This window comes from Procambarus clarkii, chromosome 77 (genome assembly GCF_040958095.1).
Source record: "Procambarus clarkii isolate CNS0578487 chromosome 77, FALCON_Pclarkii_2.0, whole genome shotgun sequence".
Lineage (NCBI taxonomy): Eukaryota > Metazoa > Arthropoda > Malacostraca > Decapoda > Cambaridae > Procambarus > Procambarus clarkii.
Genome location: NC_091226.1, coordinates 12,215,021 through 12,236,776, shown reverse-complemented (window position 1 = coordinate 12,236,776; position 21,756 = coordinate 12,215,021). Strand labels below are relative to the sequence as shown.

General features: G+C 40.6%; 1 protein-coding gene across 3 annotated transcripts; it reads right to left on the bottom strand.

Annotated features, from left to right (window-relative positions):
* Positions 1 to 17,071: 17,071 nt before the first annotated feature.
* Positions 17,072 to 21,518, bottom strand: LOC138357270 (uncharacterized). 3 transcript variants are annotated; one of them, XM_069313921.1, is made up of 3 exons: positions 21,028 to 21,518; positions 20,150 to 20,527; positions 17,072 to 19,294 (listed from the first exon to the last, which is right to left on the bottom strand). In XM_069313921.1, exon 3 carries the CDS (start codon positions 19,258 to 19,260, stop codon positions 18,205 to 18,207), a length of 1,056 nt encoding a protein of 351 aa, XP_069170022.1. In that variant the 5' UTR covers positions 19,261 to 19,294; positions 20,150 to 20,527; positions 21,028 to 21,518; the 3' UTR covers positions 17,072 to 18,204. The 3 variants fall into 3 exon arrangements, with proteins under 3 accessions (XP_069170022.1, XP_069170021.1, XP_069170023.1); XM_069313920.1 differs by having other exon boundaries at positions 20,150 to 21,518; XM_069313922.1 differs by lacking the exon at positions 20,150 to 20,527.
* Between the last annotated feature and the right edge of the window lie 238 nt (positions 21,519 to 21,756).

The window sequence follows — 21,756 nt, the reverse complement described above, 5'->3', positions numbered from 1 at the left end:
TGCGTGGGGTGACGGTGGTCGTGGGGTGGACGATGGTCGTCGGGTCAGCCGCCGGGAGAGGGTAGCTGGGTGGGCTGGCGAGGCCTGTGGGAGGCTAGGGAGAGGGGGGGAGAAGGTATCCCGGTCACACACAATTAGCACAAAGTTTCACAGGTGCATTATGTTTATCACTACAAACTCACCGTTCATCTGAAAAGACGCACACATTCACTTATAAGACTGCTGGAATACAAGCAGGTTTGTGAGCCTCCCCTTCACTCCCCCCCCCCCTCCTCCACATGAGGCCTCCTCCCCGCCTGGAGGCTGTTGTTTATGGAGGCACTGAGATAACCCTCACCCAGGCCTGTGTCCTTCCCCTCCATAGCACGCCCCCCGCCAGGACAACACACCTTTTACAGTTGATTCTGTTACACTGCTGGAGAGGTAGGCTTCCTCGACCCACTAAGAGTCTTCAGCAGGTATTAACACAGACATGAGTCGATTCTTGACTTCCTCAGGCACTGTTATCCTTGTTGAATGGGCACAAATGTGGGACCCAACCCCCTGCACGACCGACTGCTACGGCTGCCACCTCGAATATATATATATATATATATATATATATATATATATATATATATATATATATATATATATATATATATATATATATATATATATATATAGATATATATATATATATATATATATATATATATATATATATATATATATATATATATATATATATATATATGTCGTACCTAGTAGCCAGAACGCACTTCTCAGCCTACTATGCAAGGCCCAATTTGCCTATTAAGCCAAGTTTTCACGAATTAATATATTATCTCTAATTTTTTTCTTATGAAATGATAAAGCTACCCATTTCATTATGTATGAGGTCAATTTTTTTTTTTATTGGAGTTAAAATTAACGTAGATATATGACCGAACCAACCAACCCTACCTAACCTATCTTTATAGGTAAGGTTGGGTTAGGTAGCTGAAAAAGATAGGTTAGGTTAGGTTAGGTAGGTTAGGTAGTCGAAAAACAATTAATTCATGAAAACTTGGCTTATTAGGCAAATCGGGCCTTGCATAGTAGGCTGAGAAGTGCGTTCTGGCTACTAGGTACGACATATATATATATATATATATATATATATATATATATATATATATATATATATATATGACAATGTCAGACCACGGAGGAAAAATGAAACAGGAATTTCCTTAAGTACTTTCGTATATTAATACATCTTCAGAAGGACTCCTTCTGAAGATGTATTAATATACGAAAGTACTTAAGGAAATTCCTGTTTCATTTTTCCTCCGTGGTCTGACATTGTCACATTTTTAATCACGTGTTTATTTTCGTGATATACACACACACATATATATATATACATATATATATATATATATATATATATATATATATATATATATATATATATATATATATATATATATATATATATATATATATATATATATATGACAATGTCAGACCACGGAGGAAAAATGAAACAGGAATTTCCTTAAGTACTTTCGTATATTAATACATCTTCAGAAGGACTCCTTCTGAAGATGTATTAATATACGAAAGTACTTAAGGAAATTCCTGTTTCATTTTTCCTCCGTGGTCTGACATTGTCACATTCTTAATCACGTGTTTATTTTCGTGATATACACATATATATGTCGTACCTAGTAGCCAGAACGCACTTCCCAGCCTACTATGCAAGGCCCGATTTGCCTAATAAGCCAAGTTTTCCTGAATTAATATATTTTCTCTATTTTTTTTCTTATGATATGATAAAGCTACCCATTTCATTATGTATGAGGCCAATTTTTTTTAATTGTAGTTACAAATAGCGTAGATATATGACCGAACCTAACCAACCCAACCTAACCTAACCTATTTTTATAGGTTAGGTTAGGTTAGGTAGCCGAAAAAGTTAGGTTAGGTTAGGTTAGGTAGGTTAGGTAGTCGAAAAAAAATTAATTCATGAAAACTTGGCTTATTAGGCAAATCGGGCCTTGCACAGTAGGCTGAGAAGTGCGTTCTGGCTACTATGTACGACATATATATATATATATATATATATATATATATATATATATATATATATATATATATATATATATATATATATTAGTATATTTTGGTAGAGTCTTTCCTGTAGACATATATTATTAAATATGACCGAAAAAGTATGATTAATAATTCTAACACGAATTTTCTCTATCTTTCGTACATTTCTTTTCACTGTTGGTGGTAATTCAAAAATCAATTCTCCAAAATTCATTTTTATTTCTAATCTGATGCGACACTTGAGCGCGTTTCGTAAAACTTATTACATTTTCAAAGACTTCAGTTTACACATACACAACTGAATAGTGAATCACAACTGAATGTACTTACACATCTCCGATTTGTTTATATCTACATTTGAGTGAGGTGGATGGGGTGAGGTGGTATTTAATAGGGTATTAAATTCATCAACACAAGACAGAACACGAAACAATGGGTATTGAATAGAAGTGATTGTAGAAAGCCTATTGGTCCATATTTCTTGATGCTTCTATATTGGAGCGGAGTCTTGAGGTGGGTAGAATATAGTTGTGCATTAATTGGCTGTTGATTGCTGGTGTTGACTTCTTAATGTGTAGTGCCTCGCAAACGTCAAGCCGCCTGCTATCGCTGTATCTATCGATGATTTCTGTGTTGTTTACTAGGATTTCTCTGACGATGGTTTGGTTGTGGGAAGAGATTATATGTTTCTTAATGGAGCCCTGTTGCTTATGCATCGTTAAACGCCTAGAAAGAGATGTTGTTGTCTTGCCTATATACTGGGTTTTTTGGAGCTTACAGTCCCCAAGAGGGCATTTGAAGGCATAGACGACGTTGGTCTCTTTTAAAGCGTTCTGCTTTGTGTCCGAAGAGTTTCTCATGAGTAGGCTGGCCGTTTTTCTGGTTTTATAGTAAATCGTCAGTTGTATCCTCTGATTTTTGTCTGTAGGGATAACGTTTCTATTAACAATATCTTTCAGGACCCTTTCCTCCGTTTTATGAGCTGTGGAAAAGAAGTTCCTGTAAAATAGTCTAATAGGGGGTATAGGTGTTGTGTTAGTTGTCTCTTCAGTTCAAGAGTTGTCTCTTGAACTGAAGCACCTGGCTAATACAGTAATATCAGAAAGAATACCAGGAAGTAGCCTAAATGAACAGGCACATGCAAATGACCTGCTACGGATGTGCGACAGGTTTACCTTAAACTAGCAAATAGTAGAACCAACTAGGAAGGAGAACACGTGGGACCTCATTTTCACTAATAATGATGAATTGATCAGGAACATAATGATTACAAATACCTGTTACTCAGATCACAACTTAATTGAAGTTATGACAACCATGGGGAGTAGACCTTCAAAACCAGTCCAGATTCTCGGTGTAGGAGATTTCAGCAAATTCAACTTCAATAATAAACAGATAAACTGGGGGCAAATAAACCAGGACTTCACAGAAATAAACTGGGAAGAACAGCTAGAAAATGCAAACCTGAACCAGTGCCTGGAAAAAATAAGCTCAGTAGCACTAGAAATATGTTCAAACCGCATACCCCTAAGAAAAAAAAGAGGAAGAGATGCAGATTGGAACGGGAACGTCGTTCCCTATATAAGCGAAGAAAACGAATCGCGGAACAACTTGAGAGTCGCACCCTATCTCAAGAACGGCGAAGAAGGTTAGGTAGAGAAATAGAAACAATTGAACGGAAGCTACAAGAATCATACAAAACCAAGGACAGGCAAAGAGAGCAAAAGGCAACAAGTGAAATAGAGAGAAATCCGAAATATTTTTTCTTCTATGCAAAATCAAGATCAAAAACCACATCTAGTATCGGGCCCCTGCGAAAGGGAGATGGAACTTTCACCAATGACAATAAAGAAATGAGCGAGCTCCTGAGGAAGCAGTACGACTCTGTTTTCAGCGAGCCATTAAACACACTAAAGATTGATAACCCAAATGAATTTTCCATGGATATGATACCAACATCAAATCATATATCAGACGTCACCCTATCCCCACTGGATTTTGAAGAAGCCATAAACAGTATGCCTATGCACTGTGCACCAGGCCCGGATTCTTGGAACTCCATATCCATAAAGAGCTGTAAAAAAAACACTATCGCAGGCCCTCCACATTCTGTGGAGACAAAGCCTAGATACTGGCGTTATTCCTGATATACTAAAAACAGCAGAGATAGCACCACTTCATAAAGGAGGAAATAAGGCAGAGGCAAAAAATTACAGACCGATAGCACTAACATCGCACATCATAAAAAATCTTGAGAGAGTGCTAAGAAGTAAGATCACAAAATACATGGAATCACAGCATCTCCATAACCCCGGACAACATGGTTTCAGAACAGGGCGCTCTTGCCTGTCGCAGTTGCTGGACCACTATGATATGGCACTAGATGCTATGGAAGACAAACAAAACGCTGATGTAATTTACACAGATTTTGCAAAAGCTTTTGATAAATGTGACCATGGTGTTATTGCACATAAAATGCGTTCAAAAGGAATTACCGGAAAAATAGGCAGATGGATCTACAATTTCCTGACCAACAGAACCCAATGTGTAATAGTCAACAAAATAAAATCCAGCCCATCAACCGTGAAGAGCTCAGTCCCCCAGGGTACTGTGCTTGCTCCAGTACTTTTTCTCATCCTCATATCGGACATAGACAAGAACACAACCTATAGCACTGTATCATCCTTTGCAGATGACACTAGGATCTTCATGAGAGTAGACAACATAGAGGACACGGCAAACCTCCAGTCAGATGTAGATCAGGTCTTTCTATAAAAATAATATGGTGTTTAACGAAGATAAGTTCCAGCTCATGCGCTATGGAAAAAATGAAAATATAAAAACGGAAACCACGTACAAAACTCAGGCAAATCATAACATAGAACGAAAAGGCAATGTAAAGGATCTGGGTGTACTCATGTCGGAAGACCTTACCTTTAAAGAACACAATAAAGTAACCGTCACAACTGCAAGAAAAATGACAGGTTGGATAACAAGAACTTTTCACACTAGAGATGCTATACCGATGATGATACTTTTCAAAACGCTTGTGCTCTCTAGAGTGGAGTACTGCTGCACAATGACAGCCCCTTTCAAAGCTGGAGAAATTGCTGACCTGGAGAGCGTGCAGAGATCCTTTACTGCTAGAATTCACTCAGTAAAACATATAAACTATTGGGACCGACTAAAGAGCCTAAAACTGTACTCCCTTGAGCGCAGGCGGGAGAGGTACATAATAATTTACACGTGGAAAATATTAGAGAGGCTGGTCCCAAACCTTCACACAGAAATAACATCACATGAGACCAGAAGACATGGCAGGATGTGCAGAATACCCCCGTTGAAAAGCAGAGGTGCAACAAGTACTCTGAGAGAGAACTCTATCAACATCAGAGGCCCGAGACTGTTCAACACGCTTCCACTACACATAAGGGGCATAACTGGCCGACCCTTCACAGTGTTCAAGAGAGAACTGGATAAGCACCTCCAAAGGATACCTAATCAACCAGGCTGTGGCTCATACGTCAGGCTGCGAGCAGCCGCGTCCAACAGCCTGGTTGATCAGTCCGGCAACCAGGAGGCCTGGTCGACGACCGGGCCGCGGGGACGCTAAGCCCCGGAAGCACCTCAAGGTAACCTCAAGGCAAGGTAAGGTAGGTATTGGGGGGGCTTGTACAGCTAGGAGACGCACTCTGTCCTTTTCAGAAGCTGCCTCCAGCAATGCTTTGGCGAAATCCTCCACTATGGGTCTATCCCATTTGGCCTGTTTGCCGTCGTTTAAAAAAGCTGGTATAAAATATATGTGGTATATATTTATAAAATAAATGGATTTGGCATCCCTGAGGGTTTGCCATTTGCCACAAACACACACATGTGTGTGTGTTTAGTGAACTCAACTAGTTGTACTTGTGGAGGCTTAGCTCTGGCTCTTTGGTCCCGCCTCTCAACTGTCAATCAATTGTTTTAAATATTCCCGAGCCTACTGGGCTCTATCATATCTACATATGAAACTGTGTATGGAGTCAGCCTCCACCACATCACTGCCTAATGCATTTTATCTGTTAACTACTCTGACACTAAACAAGTTCTTTCTAACGTCTCTATGGCTCATTTGGGTACTCAGTTTCCACCTGTGTCCCCTTGATCGCGTACCCTCCATGTTAAACAGTTTATCCTTATCTACCTTATCAATTCCTCCGAAAATTTTGTAGGTAGCGAACATGTCTCCCCATATTCTTCTGTTTTCCAGGGTCGTGAGGTGCATTTGTCGCAGCCTTTCCTTGTAACTAACTCTTCTCAGTTCTGGGACTAGCCTAGTGGCATACCTCTGAACTTCTTCCAGCTTCCTCTTATACTTGACGAGGTATGGGCTCCATGCTGAGGCTGCATCCTCCAGGATTGGTCGTACATATGTGGTATACAAGGTTCTGAATGATTCCTTACACAGGTTCCTGAAGGCAGTTCTGATGTTAGCCAGCTTTGCTTACGCTGCTGATGTTATTCTTTTTTATGTGGGCTTCAGGAGAGAGGTTTTTCTCCTGAAAAACGAGAAGAGAGGTAGAATAGCTTATTGACAAAGCTTGGGTGCATGGGGGAATTGTGTAAAATACTGGTTTGTGTCACGGAGAGACTGCAGGATCCGTGTGAGGTCAGTTGAATCCCGGTTGCAATTCTTTTACTATGTTGTGGCACAGTCGATTAAGGCACATCTTGGATCTTCTTGGACATAGGTTCGAACCCTCATCACAGCTCTTTTGGATTTGTTCATAAGCATTGTCCCTCTGTATATAAATTATGGGATCAAGCTACCTTGGGCACTGTCCCTGAACAACCCAGTCTTAATGATACCTGGACTTGTCAGCAAAACCTCGACTCAGTAGTCTACAAAGACAAACAATACTGGGAATGATTACCATGGCGCATTAACCATCCACAGCTGCCTACTAATCTTTTCATGGCACAAATGACATTGAGGTCTTAGGTTATATGCTTTCAAGGATATCCTGAACACTTACAACTTTACCAAGAATTAATACAACAACATCTAAATAATTAATTTATTCAAGTCGTGCAAAATGATGACCCTAAGAGGGGACACTATTTGCTACACCACACAGTACTGAAAGCCTCAGCTACTACTCCACTGAAAATAGTCTTTAACTGTAGCGCAAAGGGAAAACCAAATTGTGTCTCATTGAATGACTGCTTCCAGACTGGCCCTAGCCTAACCCTAAGGCTTTAGGGTGTGCTAATGAAATTCCGCATAGGGGTTTATGCATATATAATATTAGCAAAACTTACCTTAAGGTAGGCCATCAAGAGGAGGATGTAAACTACACTAAATTCCGTTGGATTCAGAACCCTCATAATCTTAATAGTCAGTTGATAACATACAGATTTGCTTCGATATTTTTGGGAGCTAATATTTTGCCATTTCTGGTTCAGGCTTCTTCAAGCATGCACTTGAGGAAGTCCACTATCCCCTATAAGAGCAAAATTAGCAACAATCTGTATGTTGACAATTTCAAAGGGGAAACTGGTAGTAAAAAAAAACTGCTAAATATCTACCAATTAGATAATCGGGAGTTGCAGGGAGCCAATATGCCTCTCCAATCTTGGGCTTCAAAAAATAACATAAATAAATTAACATAATCATAATTTACTGGCTACTAAGTAACTCAGCAAATGTACATACCTGGCATGGGATGCAAAATACAAACTGATCAACTTAATGTTTTTAATCAGTGGAAATATAAACCACCAACTAACAAAGAGGAAACTGCTCTCCCAATTTAGCAAACCCTTCGACCCCTTAAGACCATTAAGCCCACAGACAATTAAGGGAAAACTATTGATGCAGGAATGCTGGCTGGATGAAATTGACTGGAATAATCCTCTGACTCCTAAACTTCATGAAAAATGGAAGGGGTTAATAAAGGACAAGAATGCCCTACAAACTATTACGTTACCTCGATCAACCACTAATGAAGACCAATCTATTTGTTTTTTATATGTTTTTGTTTTGCTTTAGGGTGATCCTATGGCACTGCAGCCTATTTGCTCACCATTGGGCAAGCAAATTTGCTCACCCTCAAAGCAAGAGTGGCACTGAAAAAGAACCGGTAATTACCACAATTTGAACTAACAGCCATACTATTAGGGGGTGAAGCTGGCTCATTATCTGACCAAAATATTAACAAACATCAACATTCAACAAACTGTGGTGTGGTCAGATGATGAAGCGTTACTACAAAGGGGCGCGCAACTAGAAGAGCAAAACGATCTATGTCAGTAACCCCGTTAAAGAAATTAGAGACTTATCAGCTGGATACAAACTCTGACATGCCCCAACTAATAAGAACCCAGCTGGTTATCTATCTATAAGACTGACATTACAGCAATTAACTAAAGCCGAGAATGTTTCCATGAGGTTCAGTGGCTAGTCAGTGACCAGTGGCCTGAACAAAAGTCACAAGTCATAGTGACCAATGTCACTGTTCTCACTGAGATCCCAGAGCCTCACCTGATTTCAGTAATTGACTGTACTCGGTGCTCTGCTCTAAATAAATTGCTCAGAATAACTCAAAATGTGTTTCATTTCTTGCAGAAGGTAGGTATCAAGCACAAGTAGATACATTAAGAGCACTTGATGCTCTTAAGTTCTGGGTAACACTCGATCAAGGGCAAACCTAGAGTGAGGATTAAGAAACCTCTCTCCAAAAAATATAAATGACTTATGTCTCTGGATTGACCAAGACAATCAGAACGTTCTGCATTGCTGGGGGAAGATTACAGCACGCAGACGTTGATCTTGAAGTAAAACAACCTCAGTTCCTTCCCCGGAATCATTGGATAAGTAGATTGCTTGTGCTTTATATTCACGAGCACTGCACTCTCCATGGTGGGGTACTGGCTTCCCAAAGATTGCCAGACTGTCAAATCAATTCTCAAATCTTGCATTGTCTGCTTGAGGTACGATGTTCAGGTGTGTCCTTACCGAGGACCTTCACCACTCTCTAGGGACCGAGAACTGCACTTTCATCCATTTGAGACCACTAGCGTATACTTCATAGGAGCTATTACCCAAACCTGCACAATGGGTAATGTCCCTGTTAAGGCTTACATTTGCCCTTTTACTTGTGCCGCTACTCGAGGAGTTCACCTGGAAGTGACTCCTCATATGGGTGCTGAATCTTTGATCTAGGACTTCCACGCATATGCTGTATGTAGATCCTGCACCAAGTTGATGATATATGATAACGGGCCCAACTTGGTGACTGGTGAAGCATGCCTATGGGAGATCAGGGACCACCCAGTTGTTCAGACTGCAGTGGTACTGACAATTTTACCACCCAGAACACTGTCGCACGGGTGTTCTACGAGAGGATGGTCGGGACAGTGAAAGGCTGTCTAAGGAAAACTCTGCACCACCAGACAATAGATCTCAACGAACTCCAAACCACTGTCACAGAAATTAAGTCTCGAGTTAGTAACCGACCACTGACTTACCTCTGACGAAAACTCACAACACGAGCCTGTTAGTCCATCTCATCTGAAGTATGGAGGATCTCTCGCCCCTATTGCATCCCTCACTGATGAGGAACGTAGAGATCCTTCATACTTTGGGGAGAACGGCATATTTCGGAGTTATAAACACCTGCCGAGAGTAATCAGTCGGCGGAATGAACTTTGGACAAGGAAGAAGTAACTGCTCTGCGTGAGTATCACTATGGGGCTACCAACCTATATAACCAAATTCACTTACAACTATGGCAATGTTCTAATGGTCAGCAACAACCCACGTCCAGAGTGGCTTATTGGATGTATTGTTTCTGTTCTCCCACACAGCCAGGGTACCCTGAAGGTAGTAAAAGTGACGAGCAAAGGCATCACCAGCCTCAAGACATTACAGAAGTTATTACCACCTGAGTTGGCTGGAGAAGTCGCCAAGAGACCTCCACAACTCTCAACTCCAATACTAGACGTCCATCCTGTACGTACTGCTACACAGAAGTGCAAAGTATAATTAAAACAATATTTCAAAAATTCTGAAAAGAAGTAATGAAGTGTTCGGCCAGTCCTAAACAGTGGACTCTAACCCATGTTTCTTCCCCCCCCCCCATCCTGTGTGGGAATCTTTGCCCCTATGTGTGGGGAAATTTCCCACACATAGTTTATTTATATTTATTACATTGTATTTAATACATAGCCATCAAAACTAAATTAAAGTTAAGTTTATCTTCAAAAGGAAGAAATGTCATTAATTCCTACATTCATTGTGGAGAAAATATGACCACCACATCACAAACTTGTGGAGTACAGAGGGTGTTTGTGTCTATACATAAATATTAAAATTGTAGAGTCTGGTTACAGTTTTCAGCATAAATTAACAAAATAAATAAAAGCTGAATTTATTTTAAAGAAAGTAAAATTTAAATATCTTTGCTTCTGGGATTGTGATGAAATATTAATGAGTATGAACGCTTCCTGCCTGAAAAAGGAGACTCGACATATTAGAATTAACCCAAACGGAACACACTTGATGCAGGGCTGGAGTTTTGAAGAGTATTAAGATTTCTATGGTTCACACTTCTGATTGACCTCTTCAACAATAAGGCAAGTGCCTTGTTCTGTTTCCCTCATAATTATAAGGAGTTGCTATTCATAGTTAACTAGTCTGATATGGTAATAAGGCATGATCAACCAGCCCTCATAGGTAAGCCTTCCCGATGATAAATCACCTTAATTCGTGATTTATTAATTCAATCAATTTTGCATGCATTACTGCAATGTAAATTGTCAGCAGGCTGGAGTCCAGACAGAGAGCAAGACCGTATAGCAAAGTGATGCCATAAATCCAAATTTTTTATATAATTAACTGATTTTTCCAGCTTTGTTATCTATAGTTTTAAATATTCCCTTCCCCCCCCCCCCCAAGTGTGTAAGGAATTAGCTGTGCTGAATGATACAGTTCACTACTTTCAATAAAATAAACTTATAGCTTAATTAAATAAATAACCAAAATTTATAATAAATTCAAATTAATCTTAATAAATATTGCTCTCACAAGTAAATTCCCACAGTGCTTCCTTGATGACCATGGGGGAAGAGGTGGGTCTGTCTAAAGGTGCCCATGGGAAGAGATGGGTCTGACTAAAGGTGCCCATGGGAAGAGGTGGGTCTGTCTAAAGGTGCCCATGGAAAGAGGTGGGTCTGTCTAAAGGTGTACATGGAAAGAGGTGGGTCTGTCTAAAGGTGCCCATGGGAAGAGGTGGGTCTGTCTAAAGGTGCCCTTGGAAAGAGGTGGGTCTGTCTAAAGGTGTCCATGGGAAGAGGTGGGTCTGTCTAAAGGTGTCCATGGGAAGAGGTGGGTCTGACTAAAGGTGTCCATGGGAAGAGGTGGGTCTGACTAAAAGTGCCCATGGGAAGAGGTGGGTCTGACTAAAGGTCCATTGGAAGAGGTGGGTCTGACTAAAAGTGCCCATGGGAAGAGGTGGGTCTGACTAAAGGTTCTGATACTCTAGCTTGCTAGAGTTAGTTTCAATTATTAATCTGATAAAAATGCAACATGTCTTTAGGGTCCCAAACTTCTCCATACATACTGCTCTGTTTAACAATTCCTCCATCATATATTTAAGGCTAAGACACAACCAGATTAACCACTTGTGGTTACTGACCATCTTAACTCAAGGCTACCTCCCTTCTGCCCACCTCTCCCAACCTGCCTGTCAGCTAGCCTGCCAGCCTGCGTTCTAGCTTGCTTGCCTGCCATCCTGTCTGCCTACCTACCAGCCTGTCTGCCAGCTTACCTACTGTTCTGCCTACTATCCTACAAGCCTGCCTGCGGGCATGCTTGCCATCTTATCAGCTTGCCTGCCTGCCGTTCTGCCAGCCTACCTACCAGTCTGCCTGCCAGCCTGTTTGCCGTTCTCCCAACCTGCCACCCTGCTAAATAGCCTGATATTAGGAAAGATATTAAGCAGGTTAGCCAAATTTCCGTCCTGCTATCCTGGCTGCCATTCAGCCTGCCAATCTGCTAACTTGTCTGCCGTCCTGCCTGCCATCTTACCATTCTGCCAGCTTCCCTGACCCCATGTCAGCCTGCCTGAGGGGGAATCTGGCTCTAGTTTAATACTGATAAAGTGTATAATTCTATAAATGCAAATAATAATAATTCTAAGATAGCTCGAAGAACCAGAATGCGTTGTTATATGAGAGAACCAGTGACTTATTGATCTCTCTGATTATATGTAATAAATTCAAATATTCTAATCTGCAGTGACTAAATTCTATGCAATCTAGAACCAGCTTCCAATGACACATCTTGGGGGGGTATTCTATGAGATTAATCTACGTGCAACATATATTATATGATAATAATAATGATAATATGTACACACATAGATAATGATAAAAACTTGTAATGCAAAAATACTACAGCACGATAAAGATTAATAAGTAATGAATGTAATATAGTATGTATTGATTCTCAATAATTAAAAGGTACTATCTACAATGAAAACTGATTAACTATCAGCTGTGACAGAGGGACGTAGGTGGAGTCCAATCTCTACAACAGTCTTGAAAAAAAAACTTGAGATAGTGATCCTTGGAACACGTGAGTATATGACAGTTACGCGCTTCCTCAGTGGTATTGCACCAGGCTGCAATAATTAAATTCCATAATTTCTCTTCCAAATTAGTATTCACACACACAAATGCAATATCTAAATATTTGGATGGGGTGGAAACAGCACTTACATGTTCTTTTTATCGCCTGCATTGTCACGACATGGCATCTACATTAATTATTATTAGAGCTCAAAATACTAATACAAAAGTTAAAAATGCCTGCCGAACTGGTGCCCGTGATTCTGGTAAGCTGCGTCTTCAATCTGAAGCCCGATGATGTACGGATGCTTGCTAGATTGTGGGATTTGTAAGGACCGCTTCGGAATACCGTACTGCCAGTTGAACAAAAATGGCGAGTCCCTTCCCTCTCGGGACGCGCATGTGTGATAGCTCCCAGTGGGAGCCCAGAGCATAAATTATATTTAATTATTTGAAGTGTTTATGACGAATAATTACGTCATATATATAAATGGATTATGTGGTAATATATTTTCTCGTAGTGCTAGTCTGTTAATGTAGACTGCACAAATAAAACGACAATCCTTTGGAGGTGGAAATCATTTTAGATTATAATATTATTTACTGGAACAGATATCAAGCTGGGTAAAGGAATTCCAGTAAACTGTTGTATACTAAATAAAGTAAACCTATTACTAAATAATTATCCTTGATAAAGGAAAGGAAATGGTTGGACTTCTATTACATCTACAGATATGTTGAAATCTATTCTCCGTGGGTGGCTGACGCAACACTGCCACAATTCTAGGAGAAATTACATGATGTTTCACATCCTAATGCAATGAATTCTGTGATACTAAACTATGGATTAGTAGTGTTAGTTAATTATTACGTTTAGTACAGGAAATACATCCCATTGTACTAAGGATTAGTAAATGAGTATTAAATGAGTGTGAAGCCTAATACAAGAAATACTTCCTATTGTATTAGGGATGAGAATAACTGTTGGAAATTTCCAACACTGCCTGCCGTTCTGTCGACCATCAAAGCCTGTTTACCCTCCTCCAAGTGTGCCTGCAGTCCTGCCATCCTGCTAGCCTGCCTGCCATCATACCAGCGTGTCTCACAGACTGATCGCCAATCTTTCAGCTTCCTGTCTGACGTCCTACCAGCCTGTATGCCTTCCTGTCAGCCTACCTGCTGTCTTGCCTGCAATCCAGTCAAATTTCCTGCCATCTTGTCAATCTTACTTCCATCCTGCCAACCTGTCTTCCTACCTGCCAGCCTGTTACCGTTCTTCCTTCTCTCCTACCCGCCTGCCTGCCAACTTACCTGCCGTACTGCTAGCCTGTCTGCCGTCATGACAGACTGCTTGTCATGATATCAGTGTGCCTCACAGCCTGTCTGACAATCTGCCAGCCTTCCTGGCAGTCTGCAGGACGTCCCGCCTGCCGTCCTGCCTTCCTGCCTGCCAGTTAATCTGCTGTCCTGCCAACCTGCCTCTCATCCTTCCCGCCTGCATCATGCCTCCCAGCCTGCCTGCAATCTTGCCTCCCAGACTCCATACCATCCTGTCAACCTGCCTATCATTTTGCAAACCTACCAGCCTGATTGTCATTCTGCTTCGCCTCCTGCTTTCTGGCCATTCTGCAAGCCTGTCTTCCTTCCTGATGGCCTGCCTTCCTGATCGCTTGCCTCTATGTCTGCCTTTCTGTCTCCCTGTCTACCATCTTGCCTTCCTGTCAGCCTGACTGCCTGTTTGCCTATTTTCTTGAATATCGGGCTAGTTTACTGACTAACTTGCGTGGGGGTGACTGCTGGTGTGGGTGGAGTTGTATAATTTATTTAGATATTTCGTAATACAGCTGTTCACTTCTTTGTTTATCCATAATTTACTTGGGCTTGCACCATATTCTCCAATTCTTTGTGCGCTGGGTGCAGTTTCTGCAGTGGGTGAGAGGTCTAAGTGTGTATGAGTTCATCACACTTGTCTTGTATCAGTAGCGTCACTCACTGAGGCCATCCACACACACACACACCCATGATTGTTGGTGTCGTGTAGACGTCAGTAGTGAAGGTGGCGTCTCTGGTCTTGACGTATACGTCGAGGAAAGGGAATGCACAGTCGATACGAAGATCATGTGTGAACTGGAGTACTGAGGACTCGGTCAAAATTGAAAGACTCATGGATCACAACCGCATGGAATGTAAAATGGGACAAATGGAAAATTTTTACTTTGCTCATGTGTATCGTGTAAACGGAAATGTGAAACCAAAATGCTCCGTAATCCCAAATGTCAAAGTTAATGAGTTTTTTTCAGGGTGGTTAACCCAATACTATAATACATAGTTTGAAAGTGAAGAGGCTACAGGCATTATTGTGTTGAAGACTCTACATTCTCATATATAATGTATACGAGAATCGGAGACCTACAAGTGAGTTTATTGCTTAACGTTAATTATCATTTCAACAGGGAATTTCCATCAGCACAATGGGATTTGAATTTTAGATTATTAAGGTCTGCCCTAATTGCACAATAAAGTTATGTAGACATACAAGTGTGAACAGATCACTACCAGTATTTGGTTGATGTTATACTATGTAGCCAGCATTTGAGTAAGAATATATAATTATGTTGACCAAACCACACACTAGAAATTGAAGGGACGACGACGTTTCGGTCCGGCCTGGACCATTTTCAAGTACATTCACTTCCTTTCCTACCATCATCCTCTTCAGAAAAATATTCTTGTTTCTCTTCCTCCGCGCTCTACGCATCAGCGACCCTCAGGTTCTTGATTCTGAAATTTCCTTTATCTACAAATCATTCTCTCGCCTTGGTTACCCGTTTTATTTTATCAACTGTGTCTATTCTCAAGCTAAACAAAATTTCTTTCATCCTAAACCTACTTCCAACACAATTAGCACTGCTCTGCCTTCCCTTTATTTCTGAACTCAAAACTCCTACTAATACCTTTCGTCCTCTTGACATAAAGCTCGCCTTTCGACAAACTAACACTCTTCATAGCAATCTAGTTCACACTGCTCCTCCTGCTGCTGGTGTCTACTCTATTCGCTGTTCGTTTTGTCCTCTCCAATACTTTGGTGAAACTGGCCGAACACTAAATTACAGACAAAAGGAACACAAAAGAAGAGTTAGGTTCGCAGACACAAACTATGTTCTCTTCTGTCATGTTAGAGATCCTAATCATCCTATTCATTGGTCTTCCTCTAAAATAATCTTTCCTACCTCTACACAGACGCCGTCTTGTCGAATCGGCTCTGATACACAACCTAGTCCTGGCATTGTTGCTGTTGACTCTTCCCTTTCACAGTATGAACTCAAATGGCCTACACTTTCTAACAAACGTGACCTAAGATAATCCTACCCTTCCTTTTATCTTTGTTTTTTTCTCTTACGATCCCTTTCTTATTCCTATTATTACACCCTTTATTACACCTTACCTTCCATACCTTTTGCCTTGCTCTTATCTTCCTCTAAGATTTCCATCTCCTCATTTCTCTCTTGCCTTGCCCCCCGCGTCTCATCACAATCGACTTGATAATGGTCCAGGACGGACCGAAACGTCGTCGTCTCTTAAATTTCTAGTGAGTGGTTTGGTCAACATTTTTCAGCCACGTTATTATGACTCATCATCTGAATATATAATTATACATGAATAAATGGATCCACATAATATGTGCATGGAGATAGAGATGTTATACTCACCTGACAATCACTGTAACGTCAGATTGCAGGCCGATGGCACAACTTGAGGATTCCTGAGGTCCCTTTTTGCCTCTTTAACTCAAACTTCAAGACATAGTCAGTAATGATTATAAATTGTCAGGTGAAGAGCATTGTAGTTGCATAAGTATATCAAGTTAATATTAGGGAGAGAGGTAAAGTGTTCAGTCAATCCCTCTTATACCGACCCAATAACAGGGATTTAAATATCCATATGATGCAGACGAAGGGCTGCTCGCTGCTCCAGCCCGTTCTCCCATACGTTTCTAAAGTACTAAACTGATGTACTAAATTTCTTGAAATTACCCTACACGAGGACCCACTAACAGAAAACAGAGTACGAACATTTTGCGAGCCGCTACAATTTATAGTGCTTCAGTTTTTGGCCTAAGTATCTCTATGTCAAAAATCCGATGTAATTTTGGAGCAGCAAGCAACCCATTCTTTAACATTTTCTATGTTTACACATTTACCAGTGGTCATACTTATTAATAATTATCTTGATAACATAATTCTTTATAGTTTGATGGAAACTTTAATGTGCATATAATTGTTATTATTGTGCAGCATTGAATTGTGTCAAATGAGGAAAGATAAGACTGTTTTAAATTTCAAATAATACAAATCGTGTTTGTCGTGATTCAATTGTTGACTCTATTTTATTAACTAGGCTATCGTTCTGGCGTTAAAATATCCACATTCAAGATATTGTATTGTGTTGATATTATTTAATGGTAGAGCTTACTCTACCTGTTATTTCTCCCTGCCATGGGGAAAAATCTTTCCCTCATTAGAAACTTATAGAAAGAGTTTACAAGATTTTTGTCACTTATGCAGTTTCTCAAATTTTATTTTACAACAAAATTTGTATTACTTTATAAAAAACTGTGGAAATATTTTCATCTTATATTGTAACCCACTTATTGAATACTTGACCCTAAAACAATCATTTAACTTAAAGGTAAAAAGGGTAGTTAATTGTTGGAGTAGTTGCCCAGTAGTACATGTTCTATATCTACTACATCAATAGACAAACTGACTTTTAACTTTGGGAGGCAGTAAAGTTGCTAGCTTTCTCACTCCGTGTAGCCAAGTATACTTTAACAGACACGTGTAGCTAAAATAACAGGTAACGTAGCATGTATTATATATACCTAATAACAATGAAACATCTCCATGTATGTAGTATATTGTCACCCACAAAAAACCAGTTACAAAGTATAATATTTCTGAAATCAGTGGTATACATCCGTCCCTTTACGCCACAGCTGGAAATGTAGCAGAATTGCTCCTTCAGCTGGTGTATGAAATTTAATGACAACTCTCTGTCGACCAGTAAATTAAAGCTATATGGACATAGGGCACCTCTGTTTAATTACTTTATAACTCTTAAGGTATGGTAACTATGCTTACAAACTGCTTATGATCTATTACACTAATCTCTGTGAATCACAAGAAAAACTACAACCTAATGCATGATGCATATCAAGACATTAGCCTAGTTTCTTGATACGTTATTACATAGACATATAATAGGATTTGTATGTTATTCCAAATTAGGTACTAACATTTCAAAATGATGCCAGCACATATAAGAATTAATTAAAACATTCAATTCCCCCATGCAAACTTAACACATTACATGCCTACTGGTCACTTTACATATGCTGACTGTTTACTTAATTAATCATAAAACTTCATTTGCATACTTAACATGCCACATGTGCTTTTGTAAGTAATCTGTTCTCATCTGGTGTGCAATTTCCTCTACGTTAATGAACATTTGTTATTTTAAATTATGAAGAACAGCCTTGTTCATAACATGATAACACATACCTGGACGAGTTGGATAAGTTGAGGACAGAGTAGATGGAAACAGGTAGGCAGTTGTCAGGTCAGCAGGTGATGGATCAGCAGGTGATGGATCAGCAGATGCTGAATCTATTAGTATTTGGTCAACTCGTGCTGGAGTAGTAGATGCTGTATCAGCAGGTACCATGTCAGCAGGTAGAGTGTCAGCAGATAACGTTTCAACCGGCAGGATATCAGCAAGCACCGTGCCAACTGGCAGAGTGTTAGTAGGAACCATGTCAACAAAAACCATGTCAACAGTCACCATGTCAGCAGGTACTGTGCCATCAGGCACCATATTAACAAGCACGGTGTCAGCAGGGGCCTGGAGAGGCAGGGTATCAGCAGGTGCCGGGAAAGGCAGGGAGTCGGCAGGGGCCTGAAGAGGCAGGGTATCAGCAGGTGCCGGGAAAGGCAGGGAGTCAGCAGGGGCCTGGAGAGGCAGGGTATCAGCAGGGGCCTGGAGAGGCAGGGTGTCAGCAGGGGCCGGGAGAGGCAGGATATCAGCAAGGGCCTGAAGAGGCAGGGTATCAGCAGGTGCCGGGAAAGGCAGGGAGTCAGCAGGGGCCTTAAGAGGCAGGATATCAGCAGGGGCCTGGAGAGTCAGAGTGTCAGCAGGGGCCGAGAGAGGCAGGGTATCAGCAGGGGCCTGGAGAGTCAGAGTGTCAGCAGGGGCCGGGAGAGGCAGAGTGTCAGCAGGGGCCGGGAGAGCCAGGGTGTGGACAAGAGACACCGTAGCAGCCATCACAATAAACAGCCGCAACACAGCAGAAGTCGTCACCAAACTCTGCCTCTTCCTCGTCCTGTTAATCCTGACTTTCTTGTTGTGTTGTTTCCTGTGGCCATTGTGGTGGTGTTGACTCATCTTTGGCTCTGGCCACAACTGCTGCTGCTGTAAAGTACTTATGGATGTGCAGCTTATTCCTGTGATGCTGCTGCTGTTCTCAGGCACTGCTCTCTCGCCTGGTCTTGCTACAGCTGCTGTACTCATCAGATACTGCTCTTGCTCCTAGCAATGTTCTTCACTGTAATAGAAAAGAGATAAAATATTGCAATTAAAATCAAATTTGTATATAAAATCCAAATGCTTAAGTTATTGCCATGTAATAACGTATGCATTATATTTAAGACTTTATTTCTTATTTCTTGCTGGAACCATTTAAACCTTCCTATCAAGTTCCACTTTGTACTATGACTATCCATTAATTAATAATTAAATCAATTATACATCATAAATAAAATTACATTATATTAAATAATTTTTTAATATCTATTTTTTTTAATTATTAGGAGAAAGCGCCAAGCTCTTACGAATTTATAGAGCTGGGAAGGGGTCAGGATAAGGATTTGGGATGGGACGAGGGGAAAGTAATGGTGTCCAACTAGTTGGACGATCGGGGATTGAATGCCGACCTGCATGAAGCGAGACCCACAATACCTGCCTGGCGAGTACCTCCTCGCACCATGACCATCCATAACTTACTGGCAACAATGTTGTATCCAGATTATTTTGTAAACATTAGTTAGTCTCTCAACGTACCGGCAGCGTAAGTAGTGGATGGAGCGTGAGGAGGAGTAAGTAAGTGGCTCCCTCCCACTGGATTAGATCCAGTGGGAGGGAGGCACTCTGGGTCAGCGGTCAGGGAGGAAGGCAAGTTTTGGCTACACAGGACTCCAGTAGAGGCAGCGAGTCACAGACGTGACCTCAAGTGCAATATGAGACGGTCATTGTTTGGCCTCATTTATTGTGAGAACACTGTTGACATGTTGACCGAAAGTGGTTTGGGAAGGCTCAATACTTAGAGGAGGTTGAATAAAAGAGACGCCTGCAATGTGGCATATTTCATTCTGCAGAGGACCATGATGCTGGTGGTGTGAACCTGGTATGGTGAGGACCATGATGTTGGTTGTGTGGACCTGGTATGGTGAGGACCATGATGCTGGTGGTGGTGTGGACCTGGTATGGTGAGGACCATGATGCTGGTAGTGGTGTGGACCTGGTATGGTGAGGACCATGATGCTGGTGGTGTGGACCTGGTATGGTGAGGACCATGTGGGAAAAACCTGCTGGGATTGATATAAGAGGAGACTACCAGGGACTTGTACTGAACTAAATTAAAAAATTACTGTCTGCAAATTAATTCAACTAAAATCTCTAGCTAGGGTTGTAAATCCTAGATCCTCTTTTCCTAATGACAAACTGTGGGCTGTAAGGGACAGGTGGGGTGAATGACTTGTTGATAGAAGTTCCAATCCACCTGTAGACAGGGATCTCACATCAGCTTGTATTTTATACAAGGATAAGATTTGATAAATTCAGTTATCTGACTGAACACTGGCTCTGTTTAAATCAGGGATTTAAACATACATAGTCTAACCTAGCACCATAACTTAACAGCCAATATGTACTTATACTATAAACAACAAATTAAATTGTAAAAGTATAAATAAATGACCTTAAATGTAGTCTTAATACTATTAACTTAGTACTAGAAATTATATTCAATTAAATGAACTTATATGATAACTTAAAAATTAACTAAGCAAGCAATTGATAACTTAATTTATATATTCAAATATATATGCAGACATATTCATTTATATGATACAGTTAGCTTGAGTGAATCTCTTCCAACGCTGTAGACACTTGTGAGGTTCTTACTTATTGAGGCTGAATTATTTTCTGACAGAATGGACACTCATGAGGTTCAGTGCTTGGATAAGATTCACAGCTACACTACAATTTTAATAAACTTACTGAAATGTGAGGCTTAGCCTCGCTTTTTAACCAACAGACAGATTTATAGGATATTAAAGTTACACAAGCATACAATTGGCCAATCATACACCAAATAACCTTCAATATACTTCTCTGCCAGTCGGGGTGCCTGTCTGACAAGTTTGCCAGACTGATTAACTCTCTTGTCGAGTTTAGGCACGATATTTTGCTACAGCGTTGCTGTATGATGATCTGGTAGCGTTGCTACGTGATTTTTCTTTAACTGCGTTGCAGAAGAATGATATGATAAAGATAAAGAATGAAGGTGGAGGAAACCGTGTCACCGTGATCTCCACTATACACTCTATTTTATGTGAATGTTCTAGGATTTTCCTTGTAGATATTGTCCAGGTACTCCCCCAGTTCTAGAGAGTATTCACTGGCGATAAAAATATTAGATAAGGTGTCCTTGAGCTGGTAATGTTCGCTAAGGATCAGTCACTTGTTCACTCATTTGTAAACAAACGCGGAGTGCCGCGAGGCTTTGTTGGTGGGCGCTTCACTCCCCCCATCGCCCTGCCATGCTCTCTGTGCACGGTAGCCTTCTATGAATATTGATTGATTATTTTTACAGTCTAGACTTATTATTGAAATAAGATGTGATTATAATATAATTAGATATAAGATTTAAAGATTATAAGTAGTATTTGAAAGTACCACTGATCCTTATTAAGGATTCGATTTTTAATCCTACCGGATGTGGAATCA